The sequence below is a fragment of the Mugil cephalus genome, chromosome 4 (genome assembly GCF_022458985.1).
Source record: "Mugil cephalus isolate CIBA_MC_2020 chromosome 4, CIBA_Mcephalus_1.1, whole genome shotgun sequence".
Taxonomy (NCBI): Eukaryota; Metazoa; Chordata; class Actinopteri; order Mugiliformes; family Mugilidae; genus Mugil; species Mugil cephalus.
Genome location: NC_061773.1, coordinates 4816489 through 4844408, shown reverse-complemented (window position 1 = coordinate 4844408; position 27920 = coordinate 4816489). Strand labels below are relative to the sequence as shown.

Sequence of the window (27920 nt, the reverse complement as noted above, 5' to 3'; positions counted from 1 at the left end):
GGTGTGTGCTGCTGGTTGCAACCATACAGACACAGCGCACACAGAAGCAGACAAATCTCAAATAGGATGTGATTTCAGACAAAAGGGAAGTGGTTGAGTCTTCAGCCAGAAACTCAACAACTAGAGAGCAGTTGGTCTTTGACTTGAATACTAATATAGACATGATATACATGATAGTGTCAGATGTTTGAACATTAACCAAAATGGCAGATTGGACTCTTTAATAACAACCAAATCACTTAGAATATGTCGAGGGTTGAGAAGGTTACTTTGTAAACCAGTACAATTACAAGTTACTTAAAAATGTAATTGGTAATTTACTACAAGTATTACAATATAAAAATAATGTACCTGATTACTTTTAGTTACATGTGGATGACTTCAATCCCAAACATGCAAATAAAGACAAAAGCGTACAGAAGATGTCATCAGCTCAGTGTATTTATTGGTGAGAAACATAAGAAACTAGATCTAGGAAGAAAGGACGGGAGAGGAGAAAAAAGGCATTGATTGTAGGATTGGTTGGCAGCATTAAGAAGTGTGGAGAATATTAGTAAATTAGGAAAAGAAAAGAGCGGGTTACAATAGCATCCTGTTGGGATCCATTTAGATCTGTGAAGTTGCTATTAGGTAAAGAGAAGATTGGTAGCCTGACGGTACCGAACAGGAACTTGAGCAGTACTAAAAGGAGGTACATAAAGATAAGGAAAGGTTTAGAAAGTTGGCACTTCCTTCTGATTTTCCACCTGTTGGGGAAATAGACAGTCAGTGCTATGACAGCCGACCAAGGGGGAAAGAGGTTCAAGAAGTGGTAAGGCGCTCCACTTAAAGGACAAAGGGCTCTCTTTTGAAGATAATCCAGTTGCCTTTCTTCTAACGCCTTTTGGATTACCATGACCTGGTTGACTGAGAACCTTCATAGGCAGTCTGCCTAAAGGGAGTGTGGGGAAGGTGTTCTTCAGCGTTGTGGTACAGAGGCTGACTTGTCACCCGGAGAACAATGAACTGATTGATACTTTTCTGGGTCCTTAGAGCACACCAGCATGACTTGGCTCCAAATTCAGTTAGGCAAAAAGAGAGAAAAGAGATTTGCATGTTGTATATGTCAGAGTCTGCTATGGGAGGCTTTTGACTTAATTAGAGTGCAAAGTAGCCAAGTAGCATCAAGGGTCTAGTCAGAGCGAAGTTTTATCAGCCGTGGTCATACGCTCAGTGATGCTGATTCACGGGCATCGGCTGTGTGGGTACATGCCAGACCCATGGGCATGGTCCAGTGGCATGGATAGCATGACGCGGGTGATCGTCGTAGTTTGTAGTGTGTTGTAAAATGTGGCATTGCTTGCACTATCCTGTCTGGGACTTGTTGCATTTCATTTGAAAAATGTAATCCTGCCCAGTAACCCCCATTTGTATAAAACATACCAGTAATCTGATTACATTTTTCCCCTATACTGAAACAGATTACAGTTACCATCTTTTATATCCTGATTACATAACACTATTACATGTAATCTGTTACTTCTGACTGTGTTGTCATTTATTATTTATGTTAATGGTGGATGGGTCAATGTCTGGAGCATTAATAGTTTTAAACATCTCACCTCAACCTCAGCATGTGAACTGTGATGTATCTTAAACCTGCAGAATCTGAAATAACAATCTGAAAAAGGCTGGGGGAAAGGTGCTGTTTTCATATGAGGCGCTGATGAGAGAATGGGAAGTGGATTTCCTGGATAATAAAGTGACTTGGAGCACTGATTTAATATTCTTAGGAGTTAATGGAGAATCAGAGCGACATTTACACACACTCTCTATGGGCAGTGCAAGTCTAATACATTCTCATCCCTTTATTGTCAGTTTTGCCAACACTCTGTGTCTGTCTGTTCTATCACATGCTAACGTCTTTTATAACTCAGAAATGCCCAGAAGGGTGTGTGCTCACTGGAATGAGGACATAACTGTTGTTTTTTTCCCTGTCAGAGTTGGTTGTACACAGTCGAACCTCTGATGTCTTATCACTGATGAGATGCACTAAGGAATTGTCCAGATACAGTAAGTGGCATGCTCAGAGGAAGTGAATGTATGTATGCATCACTGTCTTTAACAACATTAAAGTATATGTAACACAGACACAGTCTCTTATATCCCTCAAGGAAACCATGGCTCCCCCTGGCTGTGATCTCAGAGAAGAGACATGTTGAAATACAGTACGTCAGTTTGATGAAAATTACTAAGTGATGACAATGATTTGCAGAGCACTATGCTGCACTTTGATATTGTGCAATTATGACTATTTCTGATTATTTATAAATTACATACATACATACATTGTAAATGCAAACCAAGATTCTGAATCTGAAAAGCAGCATAAATCCTTATTTCAATTAAAGTCATCCAGTATAGAGAGCACAAGACTTAATCCTAGATAGATGAACCTAAATGAACCTATACACTCCTACATAATACAGTATAAATTCATGTGTCAAAGGGAAATGTTTTACATTTATTCAGACCATTTCATTTGTACAGTGCCAAATTAACCATATATAGTGGTTACATTTTGTTAGTTGTCTTATTATTGATTGACAAAACTCGAAATCTAATCAATTATTTAATTTGTAACATAATAACAATAATATACACATATCCTCTTAAGTAGCTCTAGTTACTATTTATTAGGACTGGCCTGCATCTTAGCTAAAGAAGGATGCTATTCTGTTACAGCAACATACAATAAGAATCCTCATGAATCTCCGATCAGTCACAACATTAAAAGCACTGGCAGCAGAAATAACATTGACCATCTTGTGACAATTCAAAGTTCTGCTGGGAAACCTTTGGACCTGGTATTTATGTGGATGTCACTTGGACTTGTACCATCCACCTAGACCAGACCAGACACTCTCACCCAATAACAATGACGCTCGCCAGCAGGATGCAGCCTGATACAGACACACACACACAAACAGTTTAGGAACAATTAAAAAAAGCACGAAGAACAGCATGGTCATAATGTTATGTCTGATCACTGTTTCAGTGTGGCTGCAGGAGGCTGTACACTCCATCCTGCTGGGCAGATGGAGCTGGCTCCTCTGAAATGGTCGCATACACATGATATATGTCTGACTGGAAAAGAAAGACAGCAAATGTCAGAGTCTATTAATAAAGTTACATAGCAAAAACTATTTATAACGATGGGCCTTTCCCTCACTTACATGTCCATTCTGAGACTCTTCCCTTTGCAGCTTGTCAGAACCTGCAGGTATGAAATATAACACACACATTGAAACTACAGTAGGATTCGGGTTAAGTACTTGTTTCCATATTTATTACTGTACTTTATTAAGCTTAAAATAATTATTAACAAGAATCAGAAAGTAATTTCACTTTCACTTTTATTGCCATTTTGCAATGAAGTAGCACTGACGATAAACTAAAAATGAGTTGTTGACCATAATATTGAATGAACACCATGAATCCTGTTCTAAATGTGCATCACACTACACTCAGGTCTGGGAAAACAAATGGCTCACCAGCAGTAACACCAGCATCACGTACTGAGGTGATCTCACTGTAGGTTTCATCAATACCTGCAGGCAACTTAAGGCAACAAAAAGAGAGAGATGAAGAGAGAAAGTAATGAATAATACTCTATGACACTCTAATTTCTCTTTATTGGCCTTATTATGTTCATAATTCATCTGAGAGTAGAACTGGTTCAATTACCTGTCTTCCATCACAAATAGTGTTCATGCATATATAGTCTACGAGAGAAAGTAACACAAATCTTAATAAATAAAAATAAATCCAATACAGTGAACTATTTGAATGAACAGCACTTTATACATAATTTATACGTTACCTGGTTTAATATTGGCTTGTGATCTGTACAGAAATAAATTAAATGTTTTAATAAAGATAAAGAAATAAAGAAAAGTTGTTCCATCAAAACTGGTGAGTTAGCTGCTGTAATGATTGAATTAGGGCTGTCACAACATCAGATTTTCACTTCTCGATTATCGTGGGCAAAAAAAATTCGTTAATGATATTATCACGATATCAACAACAATGCATCCTGAAATCCATCTTCCACTTTATGTAATTTTCTCTCTTTTTGGAGATGAATTGCATTGAAAATAACAATTTTAACACAATATTGAAATTTCATTGATACTACAATTATCGTCAATACTGGTGAACCACGACTGCCCTAGATTGAATATAAGACGCATCATATACAGGTTTGAGAATGAGAGTTTTTTTTTCTCATTGGGCAGGAAAACCTACAGGAAACCTCAAATCCACAGTCAGACTGTGAGATTGTTTTCACATGGAGGAGATTTAAAACAAACTCTGACAGACAAAGATCAGGAAGGAAGACTAACAAACTTAAAACAGCTGCAGTAACGGTCTGGCAAAGCATTACAACGGCGGAAACACAGCGTTTGGTGAACCTGAAAGTCTGCTTCAACTTGAACTGCATCTTAGTTGTTTAATATACAATTAACAAATCCAATATGGTAGCATGTAGTCCAAATCATTAAGACTGTGTCACTCCAAAAATGCCTTGTTGATGTGAGAGGTCAGAGGAGAATGTGAAACTGGTTGGAGATGATGGAAAGGCAACAGTAACTCAACAAACTGGTTACAACCAAGGAATGCAGAATATCATCTCTGAACACACAACATGTCCAACCTTGAAGAAGATGGACTACAGCAGTAGAAGACCACAGAAGACACACTCATGTCAGCTAAGAACAGGAAACTGAGACTACAATAGAAGATTGGAAAAACGTTGTCTGGTCGGACGAGACTCGATTTCAGCTGTGACATTCAGATGTCAGAGTCAGAATTTGACGTAAACAACATGAAAGCATGGATCCATCCTGCTTTGTATCAACGGTTTAGGCTGGTGGTGATGGTGTGGGGGATATTTTCTTGGCACACTTTGGGCCCCTTGGTAGAAATTGAGCATGATTTAAACACCACAGTCTACCTGAATATTGTTACTGACCATGTCCATCCCTTTATGAACACAGTGGACCCATCTTCTGATGGTTACTTCCAGCAGGATAATGCACCAAGTCACAAAGCTCATATCATCTCAAACTGGTTTCTTGAACATGACAATGAGTTCACTGAACTTCAATAACCTCCACAGTCACCAGACCTCAATCTAATAGAGGAACCTTTGGGATGTGGTGGAACGGGAGATCGGCATCATAGATGTGCAGCCGACAAATCTGCAGCAACTGCGTGATGCTATCACGTCAACCTTTTACTAGCAAGATGTACATAATAAAGTGTCCGGTGAGTGTATATGGGCCTAACTGTATCTCAGAAATGAAACAGTTCTGTACTGAGTAATGGCCCAAAATCCCTCCAAGCTGCTGTAGGCTGCTGACATTTAGTTGTGTTACTGCTGCACAAGGGGGTCACACCCTCCAAACAAGGGTTGATTTACTTTTGTAACTCACAGATATGTACAAATGATTAGTACATCAGTAGCAAAGTCAGAAGGACATAAAGTATGTCCTCAGATTCTGTCTTTGACTTATGTGAGTTTAAAACCCAAAGATTAATGACAAATTAAGAGCTTCTCCTGAAGCTAAACTTCTGTATGTATGTATATATATGTTAGTTTTTTACCTTGTGTGTGAAGACGTCCCTGAAACATGAAATACAAAGTAGAGAGGAGAGATGTCAGACTGAGTAATAAAGTTGTTTTGCTTTACAGTCACAAGGTGCTAGATCACAAACACCCAACCACGTTAATGCAGAAGTAAAGCACAGAGATTGTAAAGTGATAATACTTCGTAAAAATAAAACCAGCCCAATAGACAATTATGTGACATTCCCTGATATATAATAAAGACATACAGTGTACATGACATTATATGACACACTGCTCTCACCACTTCTATTGGTTCCAAGAATTACCAGCACCACTAAGATGACAGTCACAGCCGTTCCAAAACAAGCCACAACTATTATCAACTTCCAAGTCTGTGTTTCTGTTTTGGGAAAGGTAGTAGAGCTGAGACTGGCAGTGACTGATGGTTGAAGACAGAAAAATAAATAAATGAGTGGTTAATGGAACAAACAGACTCACAGTCAAAGCATCTCAGCTTTGTCTTAAAATAATACAAATGTTCCCTACCTGTTTGTACATCACCAGGAGCTGGATTCATAGTGGTTGTGTTAGTTGAGGTCAAAATATCTGGAGTAATGACTAAGTTATATCAGGAATAGAAAACACAAAAATATCAAAAGTTATTAACATCACAAACTTTCAGAAAACGAAGTGAATCTTTGAGAACGTAACATGTCACCTGTTGTTGGTTTCTCTGATGTGACCGAGACAGAAGAACTATCAGTGTTCTCAGTCTGACCTGATGGAGCAACTGAAGCATATTACAAAATGTGAATACAAAGAAAAACTGACTTGGTTTTACTTGAGTTATTCATAACATGATGAAAATTCATACGAGTTGATTTTGTGGATTGGTTTTTACATGTTGTATATAACATAACAGTAATACCTGTGGTCTTATTATCTGTTGCGTGGTTCATATTATCCATAGTATCTACAAAGAAAGAAGTCAATTTTAAAAAATGAATAAAATATGTCAATTTCATGTAAAAATAAATAAATAAATAAATAAAATAAATAATAATAATAACCAACCTTTGGGCACTGAACTATTTCCTGTCATATTCAGAGTATAACATTTGTTACCTGATGTAACTTTTGTTACAGTAGTTGAAGCAGTGGAGTCTGAAGAGTAAAAGGAAAAAAAAGAGAGAAGAGTGTAAGACAACAGTTAAACACTATGACCATCTTTTATTTTTTGGTTTATTCTTAAACACATCAGCTTTAATTTAAATTGATTCAGGTCAATATGGTGTGCTACGCACTGTCTTTTTAAATCCAGAGTCCTTAAATAAAAGGTTTCAAAAGTAACTGGATGACTCTGCTTCCTTTTAGTGATGAAGTCACTGAGAAATATCAGCGTGTCAGATAAAACTAACAGCCGTATGTGGTCAAGACAAAACCGAAGCGGCACCACGTTTGAAGGCAGAGGTGAGGTCATGGTGTTCCTTTTTTTGTGTTCCTTCTTCTTTCTGAAGCGTAAAACTGCAACTAGTTTGCTTTTGTGTGTTTATGTAAGCTGCAGCTTTCTGTCTCTGAGAATTGTGTCTCATGTTTTATTTATCTGATGTTCTTATCATGGTCTTATCATGACAGTATTGTTTTCAGGTGAAACGTGTATTGAATGTGTTGGCTTCCGGTGTTTAGAATAGTCACTATGTTAGTGCTGATGTTTAATGAGCCACTGCAGACACCGTACTGAGGAACACTCTGTTATACAGGTTACCGGGTCGGGGGCCAGGAGGTTACACTGCTATTTTTTTCAGTTTCATTATTAAATCTCTTCTCACGGTCAGCTTTTTATTCCTCTTACTTATGCATGACTTGACCTTAGTGTAAAGGGGAACAATCCATTAACTCACACATGAGAGCGCTTTGTAAAACAACATAGAGTTAGCCAAGGAACACTGAACAGTCAGGTGTCCTGTTACTTTTAAACCACTGTTTAAAGGGCTCTGTCAAATACGGTTGATTTTATGCTAACTTACTCAGATCATCATCTGATATCTTGTTGTCAGGTTGTCTTGTTGTTGTAGGAGTGGTGTCTCTTGACATGTTAACAGCTGAACTGCCTGTGTTAATGCAAAACAACAATGTGCAGTCTTTTACAAAAGTAACAAGTTCAGATGTTCTCATCTGTTTGGATATTTTCCTACCTGTGGTCATCGTGGTCACACGTCGTCTTTCATTTGATTCGTTTTGGAAAAAGTCTACAATAAAGAAAATAGATTTGCATTAAGAATAAACACTGATGATATTTCTGCCCAGACAAACACAGAACATACAATACAATACAATAGACTTCATTGTCATTGTCCATGTCAACATACAGTGAAATTGGAGAGAGAATCTCCCCTCCAGTGAAAGTACACAAACATCCTTAGAGTAAAAGAGTAAATAATAGTCTAAAAAACAGTGTGACAGTGGTATTGTATGTGTATAATATATTGCACTTGGATTGAAGAAAAACTTATTGTTACATGGTTGTGAAATGTGTTCATTCACAACAAGACGACATGAAAAGGTGCGTTTGTGACATTTCTCAGCATCTATAGGTGTATTCTGATGTTCATGTTCCCAGGAAAGAAAAGTTAATGAAGAACTGACCCACTACTGGGCGTCTACCCACTACCGGGCATCTGGTGAGATCGAAACTACAAATGTTGAACTAAAGTCCAGGATTATTTGGTGAGAAAGTAACAGATAAAGGCAGCGGTTCCTATGTGGTTATTAAAAAGCTTAACTGAAGGAATGAATGAAAAAATATCATGATAAATCCATGAATTCAGTTTAACAGTGACACAAACTGGAGCTTCTAAACAGCTGATGCAGTCAAAACGACATCATTGTAAAACTATTTTCAAAACCCTGGTGGTGGTAATATTTGTTGTTAACTATCAACTAACTGGTGTATCAGGAAATTAAAGAAATATGAACAATAATACACAGATACTGTATGAAAACAGTGTCTGTGTGAAGTGTTTCATATGTTACTGGAGAGAATAAGGCCCTTCCCTGAACATACATGCTCACTCAGCCCCCTCTGAGAGTTAATGTTTCCCTGTGTACACAAGTACACAGAGAAACATGACAATAAAAATAATCTGGAATATAGAAAGAATTATTTGCCTCAATACTTAACCTGGCCACAAGTAACAATTTTATGAAGATAAAACACTGACTATAACAAATAAAGTATTCTAAGTCATGACTCACAGGATACTCTATAAACTATAACAAGTACATTAAGAGAGAAGCATTTTAGTCCATATTGAACAGAAAGTAAGTGAATAAGTAAGAGAGAGATGAGTTTATTTTGACTTCAGCATGTTTGACTGTATGACTGTCTCATTAATATGCAAATAATGTGCTTGTTCAATTGATTAGCAGTTGATTTGACATTTGTTTGATAAATTTCAAAGAACATGTGGTCATTTACTGTAAACTAGTATCGTTGACTTACCTCTCAGGTTGTATCTATCACTACGAGGAGCCAGAGACAGAGTTGTGTTGGCTTCATATTCCAGTCTGTAATCACAGCTGACATCCTTTTGTTGAACTGAGCATAGATGCCTCCACAAATCATTAGTCTGAACAGTAAACAGACAGAACAACTGGTTGGTTTTTGAGCTCCTTGTCTTCCAGGTTTTAGCTGTTACTACTGGACGACTCTCTTCTCCAAAGTACAGGTTACATGTTGTATCATGTTCCACAGATGCAGGCAGAGAACAAGTGAAGATATAATCATCTTCAGTATGATGACCACTCAACTCTGGTCTTTGACCTACGTACATGAAGATTATTAGAAGTCAGGAAATATAACATGAATCTGAAGTCAAGTGTAACTGTCTGAATCTGTGTTGACATTCACAGAAGTTCTAGTTTCAAACTCATTATATCTTAAAATTAACATTCAACATAGTGATCATAGTGATACGTCTGAGCCATCTTTAATGTTCGAGTTAAACTGTTATGAAAATAATTACTCTGAATGAAGTTTTGTTAAACTGACAAAACTACAAAAACTAAATGCAACACGTTGTCCTTCTAAAGTTTGATTACACAAGAAGGAACTGGAAAGATTATAAGTCACAGACTGACCTTGTACTTGAATCTTATGAAAGGAACCTGTTGGAAGTAAAATATATCAACAATGTAAATCCATGTAATAATAACTCATTATTAAATTATTAAATAAGATTTGGACTGAACAGTGAAGTTCCTTATCACAGTAACAAATACACAATTATAGACAGAATGGACAGTTTGTCTCACTACGGAAATTAGTTTGTGATGACACACCGCACTTCCTCAACAAATGAACACAATAACAGCACGCAAAAAAATACAAAAATCAACCATAAAAAGACTAAATGTGGCTTAACATTTACACAATGTCTGATGTTATGTTAACATATGCTGCTCATTGACTAAATCTAAAGGAAGTTTTCAACTTACACATGAGGATGATGAACAACAGGCGTCCAGCCATGATGAAGCTGTTAAAGCAGATAACTGAGTGTGTGACTGCAGACGTTGACCAAGTAGCAGAAAATGTTCACAGGAAAACCACAACAGCTATCAGAAGTGTATCTACAGACCACAGAAACATGCATAAAGGGAGTGCGTGCGTGTGTAAAGCTCTTCACATTTAAACCCACAACTGTAAATAACTATGCAACTACTATTCTGACAGGTAAACTATTTCTCACGTCTATGTTGAACCCACAAATGTATGTAAAGAACAGGTACAAGCATATGTTTTGTGTTACACTGTGAACAAATAAAAAAGACACTGAACTTCAACTTTTGTGTTTATGGTTTTTATTTTTTCACTGTAACACAGTAAAAGTATAAACTCAGCTACATAGTACATGAGAAATCAGAGGAGATGCCAGAAAAACAACATCTGAACTTTAACACTGCAAAGCTGTACGCTTTATCTCTCAGGGCTGATGCAGCTGTTGTCACTCTATGAAAAGTAAAAACATGAATATGATTTAGATTTATATGTGTAAATGTTCATTTTATAATGCACACATTTCATTATTGAACCAGCAACAACATGGATGTCTAGTCGTTAGCAGTTTTCAGCAGAATGTGCACCACCAAGTGGCTGATCAGTATTTAATCAGCTCAGTGTGTTTTTCAGTTGTTCCTCTATAACAGTCATTGTATTCAGCATAGTAGTAACATGTCACAACAAAGACAGAAACGTAGAGAAACACAGAGCAAATTAATTCATTGTACTTGTTCACAGTCTGTCTATGTATTCAGAAATAAAACACGGCTCACCATTTGTGAACTCATAGGTGACAATACTGTAGGTTTCATCAAAGCCAGCCTGCAGATGATTTAATAAGGTGTTAGACTGAAGGAAGAGCGAGTGAGGACAGTTAGTGGAAGGACTGTCTATCGTTGAGACTTACCAAATACTTTCCATCATCTGAAACAGAAACCAAAGCACAACTTCAGAAATAAATGCAAATTAACCATCCATGTATAAATAAAAGTGATGTAGAGAACAAGCCTGATCAGTCACAAGTGTCAGAAATGCTTACAGCTATGGAAGTAACATTAGTCATTTATTTATAAATACTTTACATAATGTTCAGTGTGTATATACTGCACAAATACATTAACATAGTTATTCCAGACTAATTCCTTTGGTTCTTAGTCACGCCATTTCCTTGACATCCCCTCATGTATCTTTTTTCAATGTAATCCCAGCCCAAACTGACAATAAACACTTTGTTATGTTATGAAACATCTGGACTGTGTTAACACTGTTAAAACATAGTCTGTTTGGACGTACAAGGTTAAATGACAATTGACACAATGACACAATCTCCTCACCTCTTCTTCTTTTGGTTCCAAGAAGTACCAGTACCCCTAAGATCAGAACCACAGCTGCTCCAAGACAAGACACAACTACTAGCAGTTCCCATTTTGAACTTTCTGTTTGGGAGGACACAAACTAGTTTATTTTAACTGAAAAAGAAAGACGACTGTGTTCCTATAGGACGAGAGTCATTATTAAATAACACGAGCTGCTTTACTGTGCTGCTACAGAGCAAAACATGTTGTACAAACTAGAAATGTTACACAATTAAGTTTTTAGTTACAGGTTTAGAAGCAGACAGATACAGTAAGTGGTTTATATTATAACCTGTTTCAGTAAGTACCGGTGTAGTCTGCTTTCTGTGTGACTCTGTTTATAAAAGATAATCTTTAGCTTGGAACTGCATGTTTCATACACTTGAACATGCAGTGATAGCAGAGATAAATGTGTTGTTTGTTTAAAGGTTTTGAGTAAAATGATAGAGGCTACATTTAAGTGTCAGGTATCAGGTTTAACTGAATAGGCTCAGATCAATAAAGAAATAAATGTGTGGGAGATGTAGTCCTTTATAATCACCAAGTCTATTTGATGGCTTCAGAGGTAACTGGACTGATACACAGAGTCAAAAAATGTAGATACTGAGAATCATTCACACTTCATCAAGTTCGTTCAGCGAGAGCATCATGTGATTACACATAAAGCTCCTTTATGGATGTGCATTCATCCTGCTGAATCCATCAGCAGTGAAATCACAATCAAAACCAGCATCACTTTATTTTTCAGTCATACGTGACCAAGATAAGACAGAAGTACAGACAAAATGATGACTTAATGTTTTTTTTTAGTGCTACTTCTCCTTTTGGTCTTTTAAATATTGGTTCATTTTTCATTCATAACTGTCCAGGTTTCTGATTCTGAGACTTATCAGGGTTTTGCATCTGATCTTCTTGCCTTGTTGACAGTGGTACCTCCCTCTGTACCTCTACTGGCCTCTAGTGGCTGTTGAAGCATCTTTGGCTTGAACTTAAATACCTTAACCAGTCACACCTGAGAAGACTGAATTAAGGGTCTTTATGAAGGCGCCTAAGACAACTACAGGGTCTCACCTGACGCCTTTTTGTCTCATGAAATAAACCCTTACTCCTGTAACTCTGTCATGTGTCTCCACTTTACGTTGCAGCCTTCCAGGTCCTCACAGGTTCTACCAATAGAGAACTATGTGGATCCTACAAGGCGTTGGCTTTCTGTGCTGGCTTAGACAAGTTTCTTGTGACGATGCCAGTAATATTTTGTCCACTTGCTCATTTTCCTTCTACAACTTTTAGTCCACACATCTGCTTCTTTAGACTGAACAAGGCATCCAAACCAGTTGCATTTGACATGCTGAAATGTTATATTTTACTTTTGAGTTTCATTATAATCTTTTTACACAGACACTTTTTTATTCTTGATGACATGATGTACCTGATGCGGTGCTCACAGTGGTGGTAGGAGTGGAGACGCTGCAAGGGCAGACAGTCCAATCTGCTGCATAAACACACACACACACACACACACACACACACACACACACACACACACACACACACACACACACACACACACACACACAATGTTTTTTTTTTAAAGAAGTAAAATGTGATGATGTCCTGGATCGTTATTTGGATGTAATTCATGTCCTACCTGTGGTCATAGTAAATGTTGGTTTTGTGTGAATCTCACTTGAATCTGTCACCACAATATCTGCAGTAAAAGAAAGTACATTTTTGTACAGATAAACTGACATTTGTGCAGGTATGTTACACACACAAATAGACTTTTACTATGTTTTTACCCATGTTATGAACATTTCATTTGTAATTGAAAGGTTTGTCAGTTCATACATTACTTTGATGCAGACTAAACTCATTTTAATATTGCACATTCTAATAATACCAGCACCAATGGACCTGATATAAATGTTCATAGATACAGCTACTGTAACAACAACACAAACATGTAACTGCATTAGTCAAACAAGGCCACAAGAAACTATTTCATGGAGATAAAACACTTCAGACATGAATCAAGCTTTCAGACATGGTCAAGTCATGACATACACCATAAACTATGGACAACTAATTCCCTACATTTACAGACAGGAGGGGACAATTTTAGTCCATCCTGAAAATGTGTGAGGAAAAGTGTGAGAGGGAGGAATTGTTTTTGTTAGGGAGATTTTTGTACTTTGAGGTTGAAATTAAGAAAAATGTCTTATTAACATGGATTCAAATGTGAAAACATACTGACTGATGTTTGCAACAATTTATTAGAATTCATTAAATTTATTAGAATTTATTAAAAGTCAAAGAACATGTTGGCATTTACCTGTCAGGTTGTATTCATCACTACGCGGAGACAAAGACACGGGTTCAGTTTCCAGTCTGTAATCACAGCTGACATCTTTTTGTTGAACTGAGTGTAGACGTATCAACAGATCATCAGCTTTGACAGCAAACTTGCAGAACAACTGGTTGGTTTTTGAGCTCCTTGTCTTCCAGGTGGTTGTTGTGACTACTGGACGACTGTCTTCTCCAAAGTACAGGTTACATGTAGCATTATGTTCCACAGATGCAGGCAGAGAACAAGTGAAGATATGAACATTTTCAAAATGCTGATGTCTCATCTGTGGTTTTTGTCCTACATGGGAATTAATAAAAATAAGTCAAATATAACGTGACAGTCTGCACTCCACTTTAAAAATAAATAAATCAGAATTTCAACTTGATATAAAAATAGTCAATAGACTATTAGACACATAGATAATAATAACAGACACTAATAAACTAAAGCCTTCAGTAATAGTAGCACGTCTGGAAATATAATAGGTCAGACACTGACCTTGAATCTCATCAAAGGAACCTGTTGGAAATAATAACATAAAAAGTCAATAGGTTGTTAAATACATGTAATAATAACCACACTGCAGTTACTCAATATGCAACAACACAGGCTGTAAAAATACACAACATAAAATGATCTACAATTAAAAAATAACACTACATGTTATTACTGAGTTGCCATTGGTTTGTAATATAAGTAATGAGAAAACCCGTAGAAGGTTTAACTTACACATGAGGATGATGAAGAGCAGGTGTTGAGCCATGATGAAGCTGAACGCAGACACTGTTAAAGACGTGAGTGTGTGACTTTATAAACGTCGACCTATGTTTCATTTACCTGAAAACAACCACCACAGGAAAACCACAGCAAGGTTAAGAACAGAATCTTCTGAAAGCATCTAACACATTTATTTTTAGTTAGATCTGATGAACCTCAGTGGACACTAACTATACGCTAACGTCAGATACGTGTGACTATAATTCAACCCTATAACTAGTGTCGAAATTATTCTGTTCAAGCCGTGTGTTTTTCATCTTCTCCATTTTCGTTTTAATATTTTGCAATAAATCTTGTTTTGTTTCGTTTTGTTTTCTTGCTGGTTGGTGTACATGTATTGTGTGTCGTGTTCATCTAAAGTTTGGAGCAGATTGAATCATTTTAAATAAAGCATATTAATACAAACACGCTTTAACATTTAATGATTTGGTCTTTAAAACATGGTTTTATATCTAACTCATTAGCCATAATGCATGAGAAAGTTCAAAAGAAAAACATTGGAGAGCCATACATTGTATCTCCTAGAACTGACGCAACTGTTGTCACTCTGAAAATAAATGCAAATAAATTGAAATTCAAATGTTTGATCTAGGATGCATTGACTTTAACCCGGGCCTGTTATGACTGCAAGTTTATTCAAACTTCTTTTAGAAGATCTTGCAGTCATTTATAGTAAAATGTTCACACAGTCATAGTCCCTATTTGTTCGATATGAAAGGTATTTATTTATTAATTGGTTAAAAACTGATGTGACATCATGATGACTGCAGTCTGCCATGCTAACCACTCTGTGAAGTGGTCCCGTTGTGAGAGTTGGCTAAAAATAAGTACAGTGTGTAATTCAACATTTCTTTGTAACTGGAAGACGTGGAGAAGAGTGCAGGATTAATTAAGCGAAAACACAACAACACTTCAGTCACAGATGAATTGGAAATTACAAAGTAAAAAGCCTTTATTATCATTATATGCATGTTACAACTAAATTGCATAATACCCCTCTCAGTATCTCAGTGGTGCTTTAAAAAGAAAATACGCTTAAAATACTACTACTACTACTACTACTAAAATAGAACAGGCCTCCCAAAATCCCATTCACAGACAGACCAAGACCATAAACATTATATTGCACATGAATTAAAAGCAGACACACAACTGCATATGTAACACAACACAGAACGACATGAGAAGGATGAACACACTCAGGATTGGACACTGTGGATAAAACCGGGACTTTGTGGGAAAATACAGAACACAGAAAGAAAACCCCTGTAAAAGACAATGTGACTTCTAGGTGTTAATTAAAAACTAATATTATCCTACAGATTATCGAGCAGTAATGAGCAGAAATAGAACCTGTGACCATCAGAATAGACTTTAAATTGGACTCATTTTTGAGGAAATACACCTTTAATTTTGATTCATTAACTTGATGGCTTAAAAAACTACAGAGATCTTTGTCACAAAAAACATTTGTGAAAATTAATGAATTCTAGCATAACAGCCGTGCACTAATCCCCCTTCATGCGATAACGTTCTAGCCCACTTACCAAAATGTGAAAAAAAATAAATAAATTGAAACGAAAGAGTGGGAATAACACAAAAACAATGCAATTGAATGGCACTACAAACCACAGTCTCCACAATGAAAACACAGTTAAGTTCCTCCTTATGTTACTGTGTATTTTGGGTGATAGTTCAATATCACATGATATGATTTATCAATACTATCGATATTTTGAGCATGTCGGGTAGTTCACAGTCACAACATCAGAGCCAACAAAGAAAACTTAAACCACAAGTTCAAGTTCCAAAATGTTTCCCACAGTATCTGAAACATTCTTTATTTTAGGTTTGAGGACAAGTCACATGTACACTGAAAAAAGTGTAACATGCAGTTGTTCATTCAAACTAATAACTGACATTTCAAACAGGATAAAGTTATTGATTTGATTGTAAAACTCATTCTCTTTGCATTTAGAGGCATCAAGTTTGATTTATACTGAACTAAATATACGTCCAAAAGGACCCAAAACAATGTGTTTGATTTCTCTCAATTTTTTTTTCTTCATGACCTGCAGGTAATATTTTTACTTGTGCATTGCACACTCAGAGCACACGTTAATCCTGTAGCTCTCTCTCTCAGCATGCTGGCCAAACGCACCATTTGACATCGTGGACGTCAATTAAGTCCTGGGTGGATTTCGTCCAAAAATAAATGCAAGTAGCAAAGCAGTTGCTGATAATTAAATCAAATGAAGGCCAATTGCCTAATGTTAATATGTTCCATATGGTTCATATGTTAAAGACTAATAAATACTTTTAATGTAATCTGTTGGCCAAGTGTCTCTTTTTATAGAGTTTATAAGATGGGAAACAAAAGTCTAGTCAAATTAAATGCGAAAAATATAGTTTGGGTTTATGTAAATAAACTAACTGGTGTCAATGCAAACAATAATTCAGTTAAAAGTGAATATATAAGGTTGGTTCAATTTAAATTTATTAGTTTGGTTCATTAACTAAAATGTTAAGAAAATAATATATATCAAAGCAAAGAATTAAGGTTGAGTCAAGTGCAGTATTATTGTTTACATCAGCATAAAATAATCAGGTCATAAGAATTGGACCTGATTTAGATTCTATGAAGTCAAATATTTTGATGCGATATCTGGACATCATTATTGAGCAAGGTTACACTTTTTTCAGCGTAGAATTGATTGGATGACAAGATGGTGTCCCACATTTCAGTGTGTTTCTGTGATCATGTGTGTGCAGCCGGCTCATCGGAGATGTTGGCGTACGTGTCGTTTATATCCGACTAGAAATAAAACACAACAACTGTGAGACGCTTTTAAATCTACCATCAGCGAAGCTAGAAATTCACAGCTGTGCCCTTTGATCTCACTTACATGTTCCACGTCTGTTCTGTTCGGCTTCTCAGAGTCTGCAGGTAACAGAAAAACACCACACATATAATTGTTGTAGGGTCACATGCCTACATCACAAAATGTTTAACTGCTGTTTTATGCGTTGATTAGGAGAGAAGGCAACAATGTTACTCAAAGGTTTGCATCCTTCATTATTTAACTACAAAAGCCAAAAAATATTTGCCTGTAACACAGAAAAAAATTTCTGGTGTATAGTTGTTTTTGTTTTTTTCAACACTGAAGCATGAAACCTGTCCTTCATCCTGCATCAGAAAAGCAAAAGGCATCTCACCAGCAGGGAAGCCAGCAGCAGGTACTGAGGTGATCACTGTGGAGGTTTTATCAAGCAACTTGACACAACAGGAAAAACACACACACACATTAACACATAAACACATTTGTTCATCTTAATTAATGTTGCTGTTCACGTGTTGTAAATAAAATATTTCATCTGACAGAAGAAAATATTTAATTACCGGTCCTCCACGGTCAGTGTTTTTCATCACACAGTCTTCTGCAGCGGAAGCTAATGTCCAATCATTTTCAAGGATAGAGATTGTAAATTAATGAGCTCAAAGTCAAATCAAACTAGACAACAAACATTATTTCATACATATTAATGAAACTAATTCAAGCTCATCAAACTGACAAGAAACATTTTAATGCCATGGGCATTGTAAAACATCTCAGTAGAAAAACTTATTCATCATGTTAAATTTAAGTCATATATTTTAACATGTACTGCATGTATAAATATTAAAACAAACAAACAAAAAAACACTGGAGATGATGGACAGAGAATACATTGACATATTTCTCACCTCTTTTCCTTTTGGCTATGAGAAGAAACAGCACAAATAAGACGATGGTGACAGCTGCTCCAAAATAAGCCACAACTACCATCATCTTCCATTTTGATGTTACTTTCTCTGAGGACGCAAAGAAGTTTTACTTCTAACTGAAATACCGACGCCCATGTGCTCCCACAGTGCTCTGAGGAGAAGCATGGCAATTATACAACATGTGTTGCTGCCAAGGAAACACACATTATTCAAACATGACATACTGTGTGTGTCTGAAGTACGATTAAATGTTATTGAACATATTTTTATGTACATATTTTTTCCACATTCTGCAAAGTGTGTATAATGAAAGTGTTTGCAGGGTTTTAGATAAATTGAATGACAGTTGAATAAGACAAACATAAAACATTTAATAGAATTCACAGCGATGCATAGTTACATTTTAAAACACTCATTCGAGTCTCACCAGTAATATTGTTTTCTGGTGTGTGTTCAAGAGTTGTTTCAGCTGCAGTGGCCACATTACTGAGGCTGGTGGTAACCGGTGTGTTTCCTGGAGACCGCTGGCTTCCTGTACAGTCATAGAGGAGATTTTCTTTAGAATGATAATTACTTGCCAGATAATATTGAAGACTCTAATTTACCTGCTCATTTGTTATATTTTTGCTTGTTTTCATGAACGAAGCAGCCAATATTTTCAAAGCAGTTGCAATACGGAGTCTACAGTACAGCACAGTACAGAGTCTCCTGAGAGTAAAAGGAATAAAAAGCTTTTTATTCCTTTTACTCTCAGGAGACTCTAACTTACTCACACTGAAGCTGAAATGTGGCTCTATCTTATGCTTCAAAAATGGGTCATTTGAAACACAGAACATGAACAACAATCTGTAACTTCTGTTACCTGATGCTGTGCTCACAGAAGTGGTAGGAGTCAAGACAGTGGATGTACAAAAAGTTGAATCTGCTTCAAAAACATATATGTAAAAAAACAAAAGACATCTAAACATTTATAGAAATAACATGTTAAGATGCTCTGGACCATCATCATCACACTTCATAATAGGATGGAGAATACATGACTCGAATGCAGTATATAGTATATATTTTTCAATGTGTTCTAAAAAAAAAAAAAAAAAAAGTCTGTTAATCAGCTGGTTTAGTGCGAAATGTGTTATTGAGATATGTTATTATTACATGTTGCCGATTCAGTGTACACTGATGAGGTAAAACAGCAAGAGGCAGTAATGGAGAACTACTCATCACATATCACAGTGCAAATTGTATTAAAATATAGGCAGATTCAAAAAGCACACTGCACGGTGTTTCTAACAATTGGTACATTCAGTAGCAATTCACTTTCAAAATGTCCATTATTTCATAGAATGCGTTGTCATTTACTGTGAAGTAGCATCTTTCACATACCCATCAAGTTGTATCCATCACTTCGAGGAGACAAATTGTTTGGTTCACTTCCCCATCTGTAATCACAGCTGGCATCCTTTTGTTGAAGTGAGTGCAGACGTCTCAACAAATCATCAGTGTCAACAGTAAACAGACAGAACAACTGGTTGGTTTTTGAGCTCCTTGTGTTCCAGGCGGTTGTTGTTACTACTGGACGACTCTCTTCCCCAAAGTACAGGTTACACGTAGCATCATGTTCAACAGATGCAGGCAGAGAACAAGTGAAGACATAAACATCTACAGCATGTTGAAGACTCATCTCTGGTTTTTGACCTACATGATGAAAGTCGGTAAATAAGATGTGACCGTTTGTAACAGTCTGCAATCAAGCCTACGGCATGTCGCAGCAAAAAGGTGAAACTGACATTTACAGACGTCCTACTGTAGTGATGTTAGTTATCTTACGGATGGTCTGACAATATGTTGAAACAAGGTAAAAGCAGTAAAAGGTCACTCACGCTGTACGGTGATGGAGGATACGTCACTGTGTGGAGATGGAGTATCTACATCTCCATACTTTACAGTGTAAAAACATCTGACGTTAACCTCAGAAGGGGAACTCTGATGAGACATCAACAGCAGGGCAGTTCCTGTCAGTGTCTGAACACACTCGAAATTTTTGAAAGTGTGTTTTTGTTTCACAATGTCGAAGTAACACTGAAACACTGGAATGTGAGACGGAGCCTCACAGCTCAACATGACTGAGTCTGTCTCTGTGATAAGTGGTGGATTCACTGTCAGTGTAGCTGGAGGAAGAGCTGGAAATTCAACAGAACGGACATATTTTATCAGATACTTAGTTCGCATAAGATTATAAATGAGAAACCGCAAGTACGTGTGTGAAGTAGTGAAAAATATTTGTAAAATTAGCTAGAAAATAGTTAATTAACAAACCACAATTAATCACACAGTGATAAAAGCACAGCTATAGATCAGAAACCGACCTTGTACTTGAGTTTCTTGAAACAAACCTGTTTGAAATAAAATATGATGAGAGGTAAAATACCATATTAATAACTTTAAAGGTGGACAGATTTAAAACTTGATTCGTTTTTTCTCTTTTTAAATAGTTGTTAGTTCTGAGTCTTCATTTGTTTGTAAAAGTCCACACTGATAATGGCTAGATCTGTAGGAGGTTTAACTTACACATGAGGATGATGAACAACAGGCGCCTAGACATGATGAAGCTGAACAGTGAGACTCTTAAAGAAGATACTTGAGTGTCTGACTATATTAAGGCTGACCTACGTGTCACTTAGCAGAAAATGATCACCACAGGAAAACCACTGAAAGCATCAGAAGAGAGTCACATCTACAGGCGAAAAAAAACCCCACTGAGAATAGAGACCTGTGAAACCATCTAACACATTTGTTTTAGTTTGTTTTAGTGGACGTCAGTGGACACTGACTTTGTTCCAGTTCTTCCATACAGGTGTCTGAGACCTGCTCCACCACCTCTTCCGTAGAACTGTGTGCGACATTGTCCTCAACCTGAAATCAATGATGATTTCTTTGGTCTTTCTGGTATTGAGGTTGAGGTGGTTGTCACAGCACCAGGCCACTAGCCTCAGGACCTCCTCCCTGTATGGAGCCTCATTGCTGCCACTGACCAGTCCCACAGTGGTAATTTGAGGAAATTTGATGACCGTGTTGGTATCTCAGGAGGTGATGCAGTCAAGGGTGTAAAGTGTGAAGTGGATGGGACTCAGGACGCAGCCCTGTGGCACCCCTGTGTTGAGGACGATGGAGGAGGATGCAGAGGTGCTCATCCTAACATGCTGAGGTCTGTCTGTCAGGAAGTCCATCATCCACCGACAGAAGTTTGGTTCTGAGCTGTAGTTTGTGCAGTTTGTTGACCAGTTAAACAAACAGTCAACAAACAGCATCCTGGTGTACGTATCGGGGCAGAGAGGTGGGGACTGTGGCTTGCTGCAGCAACAGATGTTGGTGAGTACTGCAGCAAGCTGATGGGCACATGATTTCAGCACCTTCCCTGGTACTCCTTCCAGTCCTGGGTGTTTCCTGAGCCCCATTGCTGAAGGATGAGAGGGTGATCGTATATTCCAATAGTGTTAACAGTGTGCCCTCTGCCTGTCTGCTGTCCTCTTCAAAGTGTGCAAAAAGAGTTATTGTAGCTTGCTATCACATCAACCTCTCTGAAAAAATACCGAACGTAAAAGTCATGTGTTGATATTGTTTTTTCAGATATGTAGCATGATATACTTTTGGTCCTAATAAATGTCATTTCTGTGTGACTCCAGGTCCACACCATCTAGAATGAAGATGGATATGAACGGATACATAAAAAACATAAAAATAAAAAAAATAAAAAATACATTAAAAAAATACATAAAAAACATAAAGGACATGAATCCACTTTCAAATACAGCCTGACTGTGTATTTCTGTTCAAATTACTTTAAAAAAAAAAAAAAAAAAAAGGAAGTCAAGATTTGGTGGCAAGTTAAATTAAAGAAGGGAAAAAGCAGTGATAGTAATAAAATAAAATAAAATAAAATAAAATAAAATAAAATAAAGTGTTCAACTCACAGATGAGGATCAAAAACAGATGTCCAGACAAGATGACAGTGAAGTCTGACAAGATATTGTGTCCCTCCAAATAAAAAACAAAATTAAAAAAAATAATAATAAATGTAATTATACCGAGAATAAACTTACTGCGAGGAAAGAGAACTCATTCAGTTGTAACAGGTGTCTACTAGCAGAAGCTGGAAAAAGTCTTTCACTGTGGTGCATTCATTCACAAACCTTAATCGACTACACCTGACGCGATGTGATTAACCTGGGCTCATTTGACCGGAAGCGACTCCATAAAGACAGGTGCGCTTGCAACCTGGCGCAGGCTGCACACTTTTAGATGTCACAGAAGCTGAGTTATTTGTGCCTCGTTTTTCTTTTATATTCCTACAGCAATGCCTCCCAAAAAGTCAGCAGCTGAGGCGCCTGCACAGTCTTCAAGCGATGTAGCGGTGGAAGAGACGGATGAGAAAGCGCCAGGTAGTACGCAAACGGCATTAAAAAGCCAGAGCCACGTGACTTTTGAGCCCGGAACTTAAAGGCAGCAAATTTGTAAACCGTGTGTGGTCAGTGTTCTGTATTTTCTCCACATCTTTTCCTCTGTGTAGGTGCCGCGGCGGTGCGTAAAATTGCAGCTCATCCCTCCACTGCCATTATGGTGAAAGAAGCGCTTAAAGAATTAGACTCGCGCAAAGGAGTCTCATCACAAGCCATACAGAATTATATTAAACAGAAGTACCCCTCTGTGGATTCGGTGAGGTTGAAGTATTTGGTCCGCAAAGCCCTGAAAAAAGGAATTGAGAATGGCACTTTAGTGCGGCCTGCAAACTCCAGTGTCACCACAGGCGCGACGGGGAAATTCAGGGTGAGACGTTAAATGTGAAGCTGCGGCCAAACTGATTAAATGTTATTAACGGACGTCATGCATATTTCCCTATGTGTTAAGCTCGCACCAAAAGTGAAAGAGTCAAAGCCAAAGGGCGAGAATGCAGATCCCAATGTCCAAAAATCTCCAAAAGCAGCCAAGGGCAAAACGAAGGATGGAGCCAAAAAGTCTAAAAAAGCAGGTAAAAACAAAATGACAAAACATCCAGTAATATCAGCTTATTCCATGTCTGTCTTAATAGCTTGTAACCTCTTTAAGGTGCCACTAAGAAGACAGATGCTGCAAATGAACAAACAAAATCACCAAAGGTAAGGCATCAAAAGTGTTTGAGGATCGGGTGCAACAAGTGTGGGAGAGGAGCAGCTGACCTTTCAGATTTGATACTTTTTGGACTGCACATCCAATATTAAACTAATTGACTCTAGTGTTTTCTTTTGTGTTTTAGGACTTGAAGCCTCCTAAAAAGTCAAAGAAAAATGACGAGGCTCTTGCCTCAAAGGTTGCACCAGCAAAGAAGCCTAAAGCGAAGAAAGCTGAAGCGGGAGGTGATGGTGAGGGCACCAAAACTAAAGCTGCAAAGAAGACAAAGGAGGGGAAGCCTGAAAAGGCATCCCAGAGCAAGGCCACTAAAGCTGGCAGTGATGTCCCTTCTAAAGCTACTGGGAAGCGAGCAAAGAAGGCTGCAGACTAAAGTTTATACTATTTTATACTGTTATTTGCAATAAAATCTTAATTTTTGAGATCTTGTGTGATTTTTACAATGTGTACATTCACAGTAAGGACTATTTAAAAGAAAATGGTGCTAATTTCAGCTTATAGGTTCAGAACTTTCCTTTCCTAGCATAACATTCGTCCTAGGGAATATGATTTAAAGTGTGAACACAGGACCAGGATGCATTTGAGATCCTCTGATCCACATTTAAAGGTGGTCTAGTATGCATTCGTCTGCATTCCTTCAGTAGCATGAATTTTTTTTTTTTTTTTTTTTTTTTCTCTTCTCCCACTGGACAAAGTTGCTGGTAAAATATTCCTCTGTACCCAAAGTAATGTTGGCATTTATTGGGATACAGGGCAAGAAACTGAGATTGGACCTGAGGATGCATAAGGTGATGCATGGCCTGAAGGGGGCATAAGATAAATCGTCATCACGTGGGACCACTTTTTAAAGAACTTCTTTGAAGAATTGCTGAGACTCTGCCAATAGTCAATGAAAATGCCAACAATTTTATTTTTTTCCCTTTTCAGTGTGAGCGATGAATAAACGGACATACTCTGAAATTACATCCCAGTGCCTCCACAGGAAAAAGAAAAAGACTGAAAGTAACGCTGTAAAAAACACTCGGACAGATGTTTTTATCAAAGGGGCAACACAGTTGGCTATTGTAGACACAAACATTAAGAGGCCCGCCATAACAGCTAGCAGCGCATTTATCAGGTTTTCCAGTGCTATCTGTACTGTAGCATTCTCCAAACTCTCATGCTGCTGCTGTTGCTGCTGCTCCATCTTGAAGAGACGCATCTGACAAGCCCCCAGCGCCTCCTACAGGTCACAGACAAAATGGTACAATTCGTAGTTATCCTATGCTGAAGTAGTAATGTATTATTCATTTGGAAATACACAGTATTTAAGATCTATGTTACTTCAGAATTTGAACAGAATAGAGATGGACAATAAACGAGGAGTTTGACATCAGGTGGCTGCTCCAGGATCTTAAACATGACCCAAAATTATCCCTGTAACAGTCATGCTTTTGTAATAGGCAATCAAAAATCAAATTTCAATTACTTTATCACAGGATCAAGTTCAGGACCACTTGCCCACTTGTTTGCAACTTACATGAAAATCTGCTGCAGTGTCATAAGACCGATAAGCGATCTTATCCTCCAGGCTGGCTAGTTCCTCCTTCAAGTTTGAAAGTTCATTCTGATACAGTTCTGTCAAGTCACTGAGCTGCTCTTCTAAAAGGTCACGCCTGCAAAATGACAACAGAAGCACATCACAAACAAGATATGGATTTTTTTCCCCAGCCCATAGACTACTGAATGGTAGAGTACCTCCATTTATCCTCTTGCACAGCTGCCCAGATTACTGAGTATTCTCGTTGGTAGTAAGCTCTAAAGCTTTCAAAGGATTCTTCAGATTTGACGAGGTTCTCCCGAAGCTCTTGGATCTCATGGAGTAAGGCATCCAAGCTTGAGGCCTGTGCATTGTCGGGGGAATTATCCCTGGAGCTCAAGGTTCCTCTAGCAGGGGCAGAACATTCATCACCTATGTCATTCATTAGGCTGTAGTACCAGAGTCCTGCATCTTGCTGGGTATCATCCAAGTCATTCAATGCTGCAATACTTGCTGCTGATGAGCGGGTACTTTCCTTTGGTTGGACACCACAGTAACAAATTAGTGGATGAAGAAAATGCCACCTGTCACCTGTCATGGACATGATTTGGTTGATAGGCTACAGTTCAGGCCACAGAATAACTTGGTTATTGCAATAAAAAATTAAAACTGAAACTGGCAGCACAGCGGCTCCAGTGAGAAGGTCTGGGTCCGAATCCAGCTCGGGAGTTGGAGTTGGAGTTTGCATGGTCTCCCTGTGTCGGTTGTTAGGCTGACCCTAGGTGTGAGTGAGTGTGAGTGAGAATGGTTGTTTGTCTCTGTGTTAGCCCTGCGATAGGCTGGCGACCTGTCCAGGGTGTACCCCACCTCTCACCTGATGACAGCTGGGATAGGCTCCAGAAACCCCCGCGACCCTAGTGAGGACTAAGCGGTACGGAAGATGAGATGTGATAAAACTGAAACTATGACTTGTGGCATGCTCAAATACAAAGAAACACAGCAATAAACACTGGTTAAATATACTATTGAATATTCCATTTTTGAATATTATTATGCCCATTTTATGTCATTAAAATGGAATAAGCAAAGCTGTGGGAGAGGAGTGGGATTCTCACTGTAGTCGTGTCTTGGCCAGAGACGCACTTTGAGGGTATGACGATTACTATGTATTAAATAGAAACATCTCAATATAATTTACATGGATATAATTATATATAATTTGATAATGTTATAGTCTACATCAGGCCCAATGTTTTTATTATGGTATTGTGAGGGAGAAGCTACATCACAAACACATTTTAATACTACAGTCCTTAACTGTAAAAGCAAAGTCAATGTTCTCAAAACTTAGTTTGTTTTTACTGTGACTTTACTTCATTCACTGTTACTTTCAAACGACACAGATGAGCAACTCATCTCATCTTCTACTACCACTTATCCTCACTAGGGTCGCGAGGGTTTCTGGAGCCTGTCCCAGCTGTCATCAGGTGAGAGACAGGGTACAACCTGGACAGGACATACTGCCTGACAAGACACAAAGGCCGAGCTGGACTCGAACCCGGACCTTCTCGCTGGGAGGCATCAGTGCTAACCATTATTTAATTAAAAATAAACCTTGTCTAGAAATATGTTAAGTGTGAATAAGATAATACTAAGTGTCTCAGATAAACTTGGTCGTATTGCTAGCTAAGTTAGGTACTTAACGTTAACTTACCTGGCTCAAACGAAGCCGTTTGAAAGCTGTGTTTCTCAAGTGCCAGGTGTCGATAACAAACTATATGTCGACAAATTTACCACTCGCTTTTATCGTACTCTTTCACTTGGCTTTGTTAAACGGACGCATTTCTGTTGTTTTAGCTGTGTAAACAGTCCAAGCTATCGGTGCTTTGGCCCGTCGTTAGCATTTTTCTAGCTAGCGTTCAGGTGTTCGTGTTGCTTAGCAACGGTAAAATATTCCGATATCCCAAATAGAGATGTACTGACACTTCTCATCTGGACCAAGATTAATGTTTGAAATTGATCGGTATCCTGAGTTGGAGTATTTTCATTGAGTTGTTAAACTTATTATTTAATTTACTCAGTGCAGTGGAAAAGTGATGGAGTCAGACTGAGTCATATTGACTTATATGTAAGATGGGTCAAGTCAAAAAGTCGAAAAAAACAAACGGGAAGGGGTTTCTGGTACAACCTTGACTTCCTTGGTGCTGCACGGAGAAGGAAAATCAATGGTGATTTAATTATTGTACCTTATCTGACTTGTTCAAGGGATTGTGGGTGGTAATTTCATGTTGAATTCAACCAAAAGGACTGATAGAGCACTTCCTCAAGATAATTAAACCTCTGAGGGTCAAGTTGGGGATGATGTGATCACAGCGATGTGAAATACGTGACTTTGGTCATTCTTGTGGCAGAAAAACAGAGACTTTTCCTACGTTTCAGTCGTTACGTCATAATAAGGGTTTTCTCTGCTGTAAGCTGAGAGCTGTGAACGAGTGGTTAGAGAAAAAGCCTTGGGACTATAAGATTCACTGTGGTTTGAATCCCTCCTACATCCACAGGTGCTCTGAGCAAACAGACCAGCCCAGGGTGCTGCTGCATGTGTGACTGCCCGCTGTAATGAGTGTGGGTGAAATGCATGAGGAATAACATTAAACAAAAAAAAAGAGGTGACCTGAATGCAACGGTTTCACACTGTAAATACAATGTCTTGAGTTTCCTACACATTAACAATCCTTTTTTTGCAATATGAAAGATGACATACTGAAAGATGATAAGCTGCTACAGATATTTCCCTGATTAACCCTCAATGGTGACCCCA

At 37.8% G+C, this 27920-nt stretch overlaps 3 protein-coding genes and 1 long non-coding RNA gene across 5 annotated transcripts in view; 1 reads left to right on the top strand and 3 right to left on the bottom strand.

Annotated features, from left to right (window-relative positions):
• Positions 1 to 10160, bottom strand: part of LOC125006374 — a 93436-nt gene extending 83276 nt beyond the window's left edge. The window contains exons 1-16 of one of the 2 annotated variants that reach the window (XM_047582347.1): positions 10112 to 10160; positions 9755 to 9781; positions 9117 to 9437; positions 7810 to 7863; positions 7642 to 7725; positions 6689 to 6778; positions 6543 to 6587; positions 6333 to 6404; positions 6161 to 6232; positions 5916 to 6053; positions 5650 to 5668; positions 3863 to 3885; positions 3727 to 3764; positions 3534 to 3600; positions 3216 to 3256; positions 3020 to 3126 (exon numbers count right to left, since the gene is read on the bottom strand). In XM_047582347.1, the coding sequence (XP_047438303.1) occupies positions 3034 to 3126; positions 3216 to 3256; positions 3534 to 3600; positions 3727 to 3764; positions 3863 to 3885; positions 5650 to 5668; positions 5916 to 6053; positions 6161 to 6232; positions 6333 to 6404; positions 6543 to 6587; positions 6689 to 6778; positions 7642 to 7725; positions 7810 to 7863; positions 9117 to 9437; positions 9755 to 9781; positions 10112 to 10145 (1218 nt within the window). In that variant the 5' untranslated portion in view covers positions 10146 to 10160 and the 3' untranslated portion in view covers positions 3020 to 3033. The remainder of the gene's footprint in view (positions 1 to 3019; positions 3127 to 3215; positions 3257 to 3533; positions 3601 to 3726; positions 3765 to 3862; positions 3886 to 5649; positions 5669 to 5915; positions 6054 to 6160; positions 6233 to 6332; positions 6405 to 6542; positions 6588 to 6688; positions 6779 to 7641; positions 7726 to 7809; positions 7864 to 9116; positions 9438 to 9754; positions 9782 to 10111) is intronic. The other variant, XM_047582348.1, reaches the window with a different exon arrangement.
• Positions 10161 to 10485: 325 nt separating this feature from the next.
• Positions 10486 to 11612, bottom strand: LOC125006392. The gene is made up of 4 exons (XR_007112575.1): positions 11510 to 11612; positions 11083 to 11099; positions 10949 to 10997; positions 10486 to 10625 (listed from the first exon to the last, which is right to left on the bottom strand). It is a non-coding gene; the product is annotated as an uncharacterized LOC125006392 (long non-coding RNA).
• Positions 11613 to 22690: 11078 nt separating this feature from the next.
• Positions 22691 to 24005, top strand: LOC125006864 (protein B4). Its single transcript, XM_047583328.1, has 5 exons — positions 22691 to 22859; positions 22988 to 23244; positions 23326 to 23446; positions 23524 to 23573; positions 23711 to 24005. The coding sequence occupies exons 1-5, from the start codon at positions 22775 to 22777 to the stop codon at positions 23954 to 23956; spliced, it is 759 nt and encodes a 252-aa protein (XP_047439284.1). The 5' UTR covers positions 22691 to 22774; the 3' UTR covers positions 23957 to 24005.
• A 463-nt stretch (positions 24006 to 24468) lies between these two features.
• Positions 24469 to 27051, bottom strand: LOC125006865 (transmembrane and coiled-coil domains protein 1-like). Its single transcript, XM_047583329.1, has 4 exons — positions 26817 to 27051; positions 25321 to 25693; positions 25103 to 25238; positions 24469 to 24805 (listed from the first exon to the last, which is right to left on the bottom strand). The coding sequence occupies exons 2-4, from the start codon at positions 25545 to 25547 to the stop codon at positions 24491 to 24493; spliced, it is 678 nt and encodes a 225-aa protein (XP_047439285.1). The 5' UTR covers positions 25548 to 25693; positions 26817 to 27051; the 3' UTR covers positions 24469 to 24490.
• Positions 27052 to 27920: the final 869 nt, after the last annotated feature.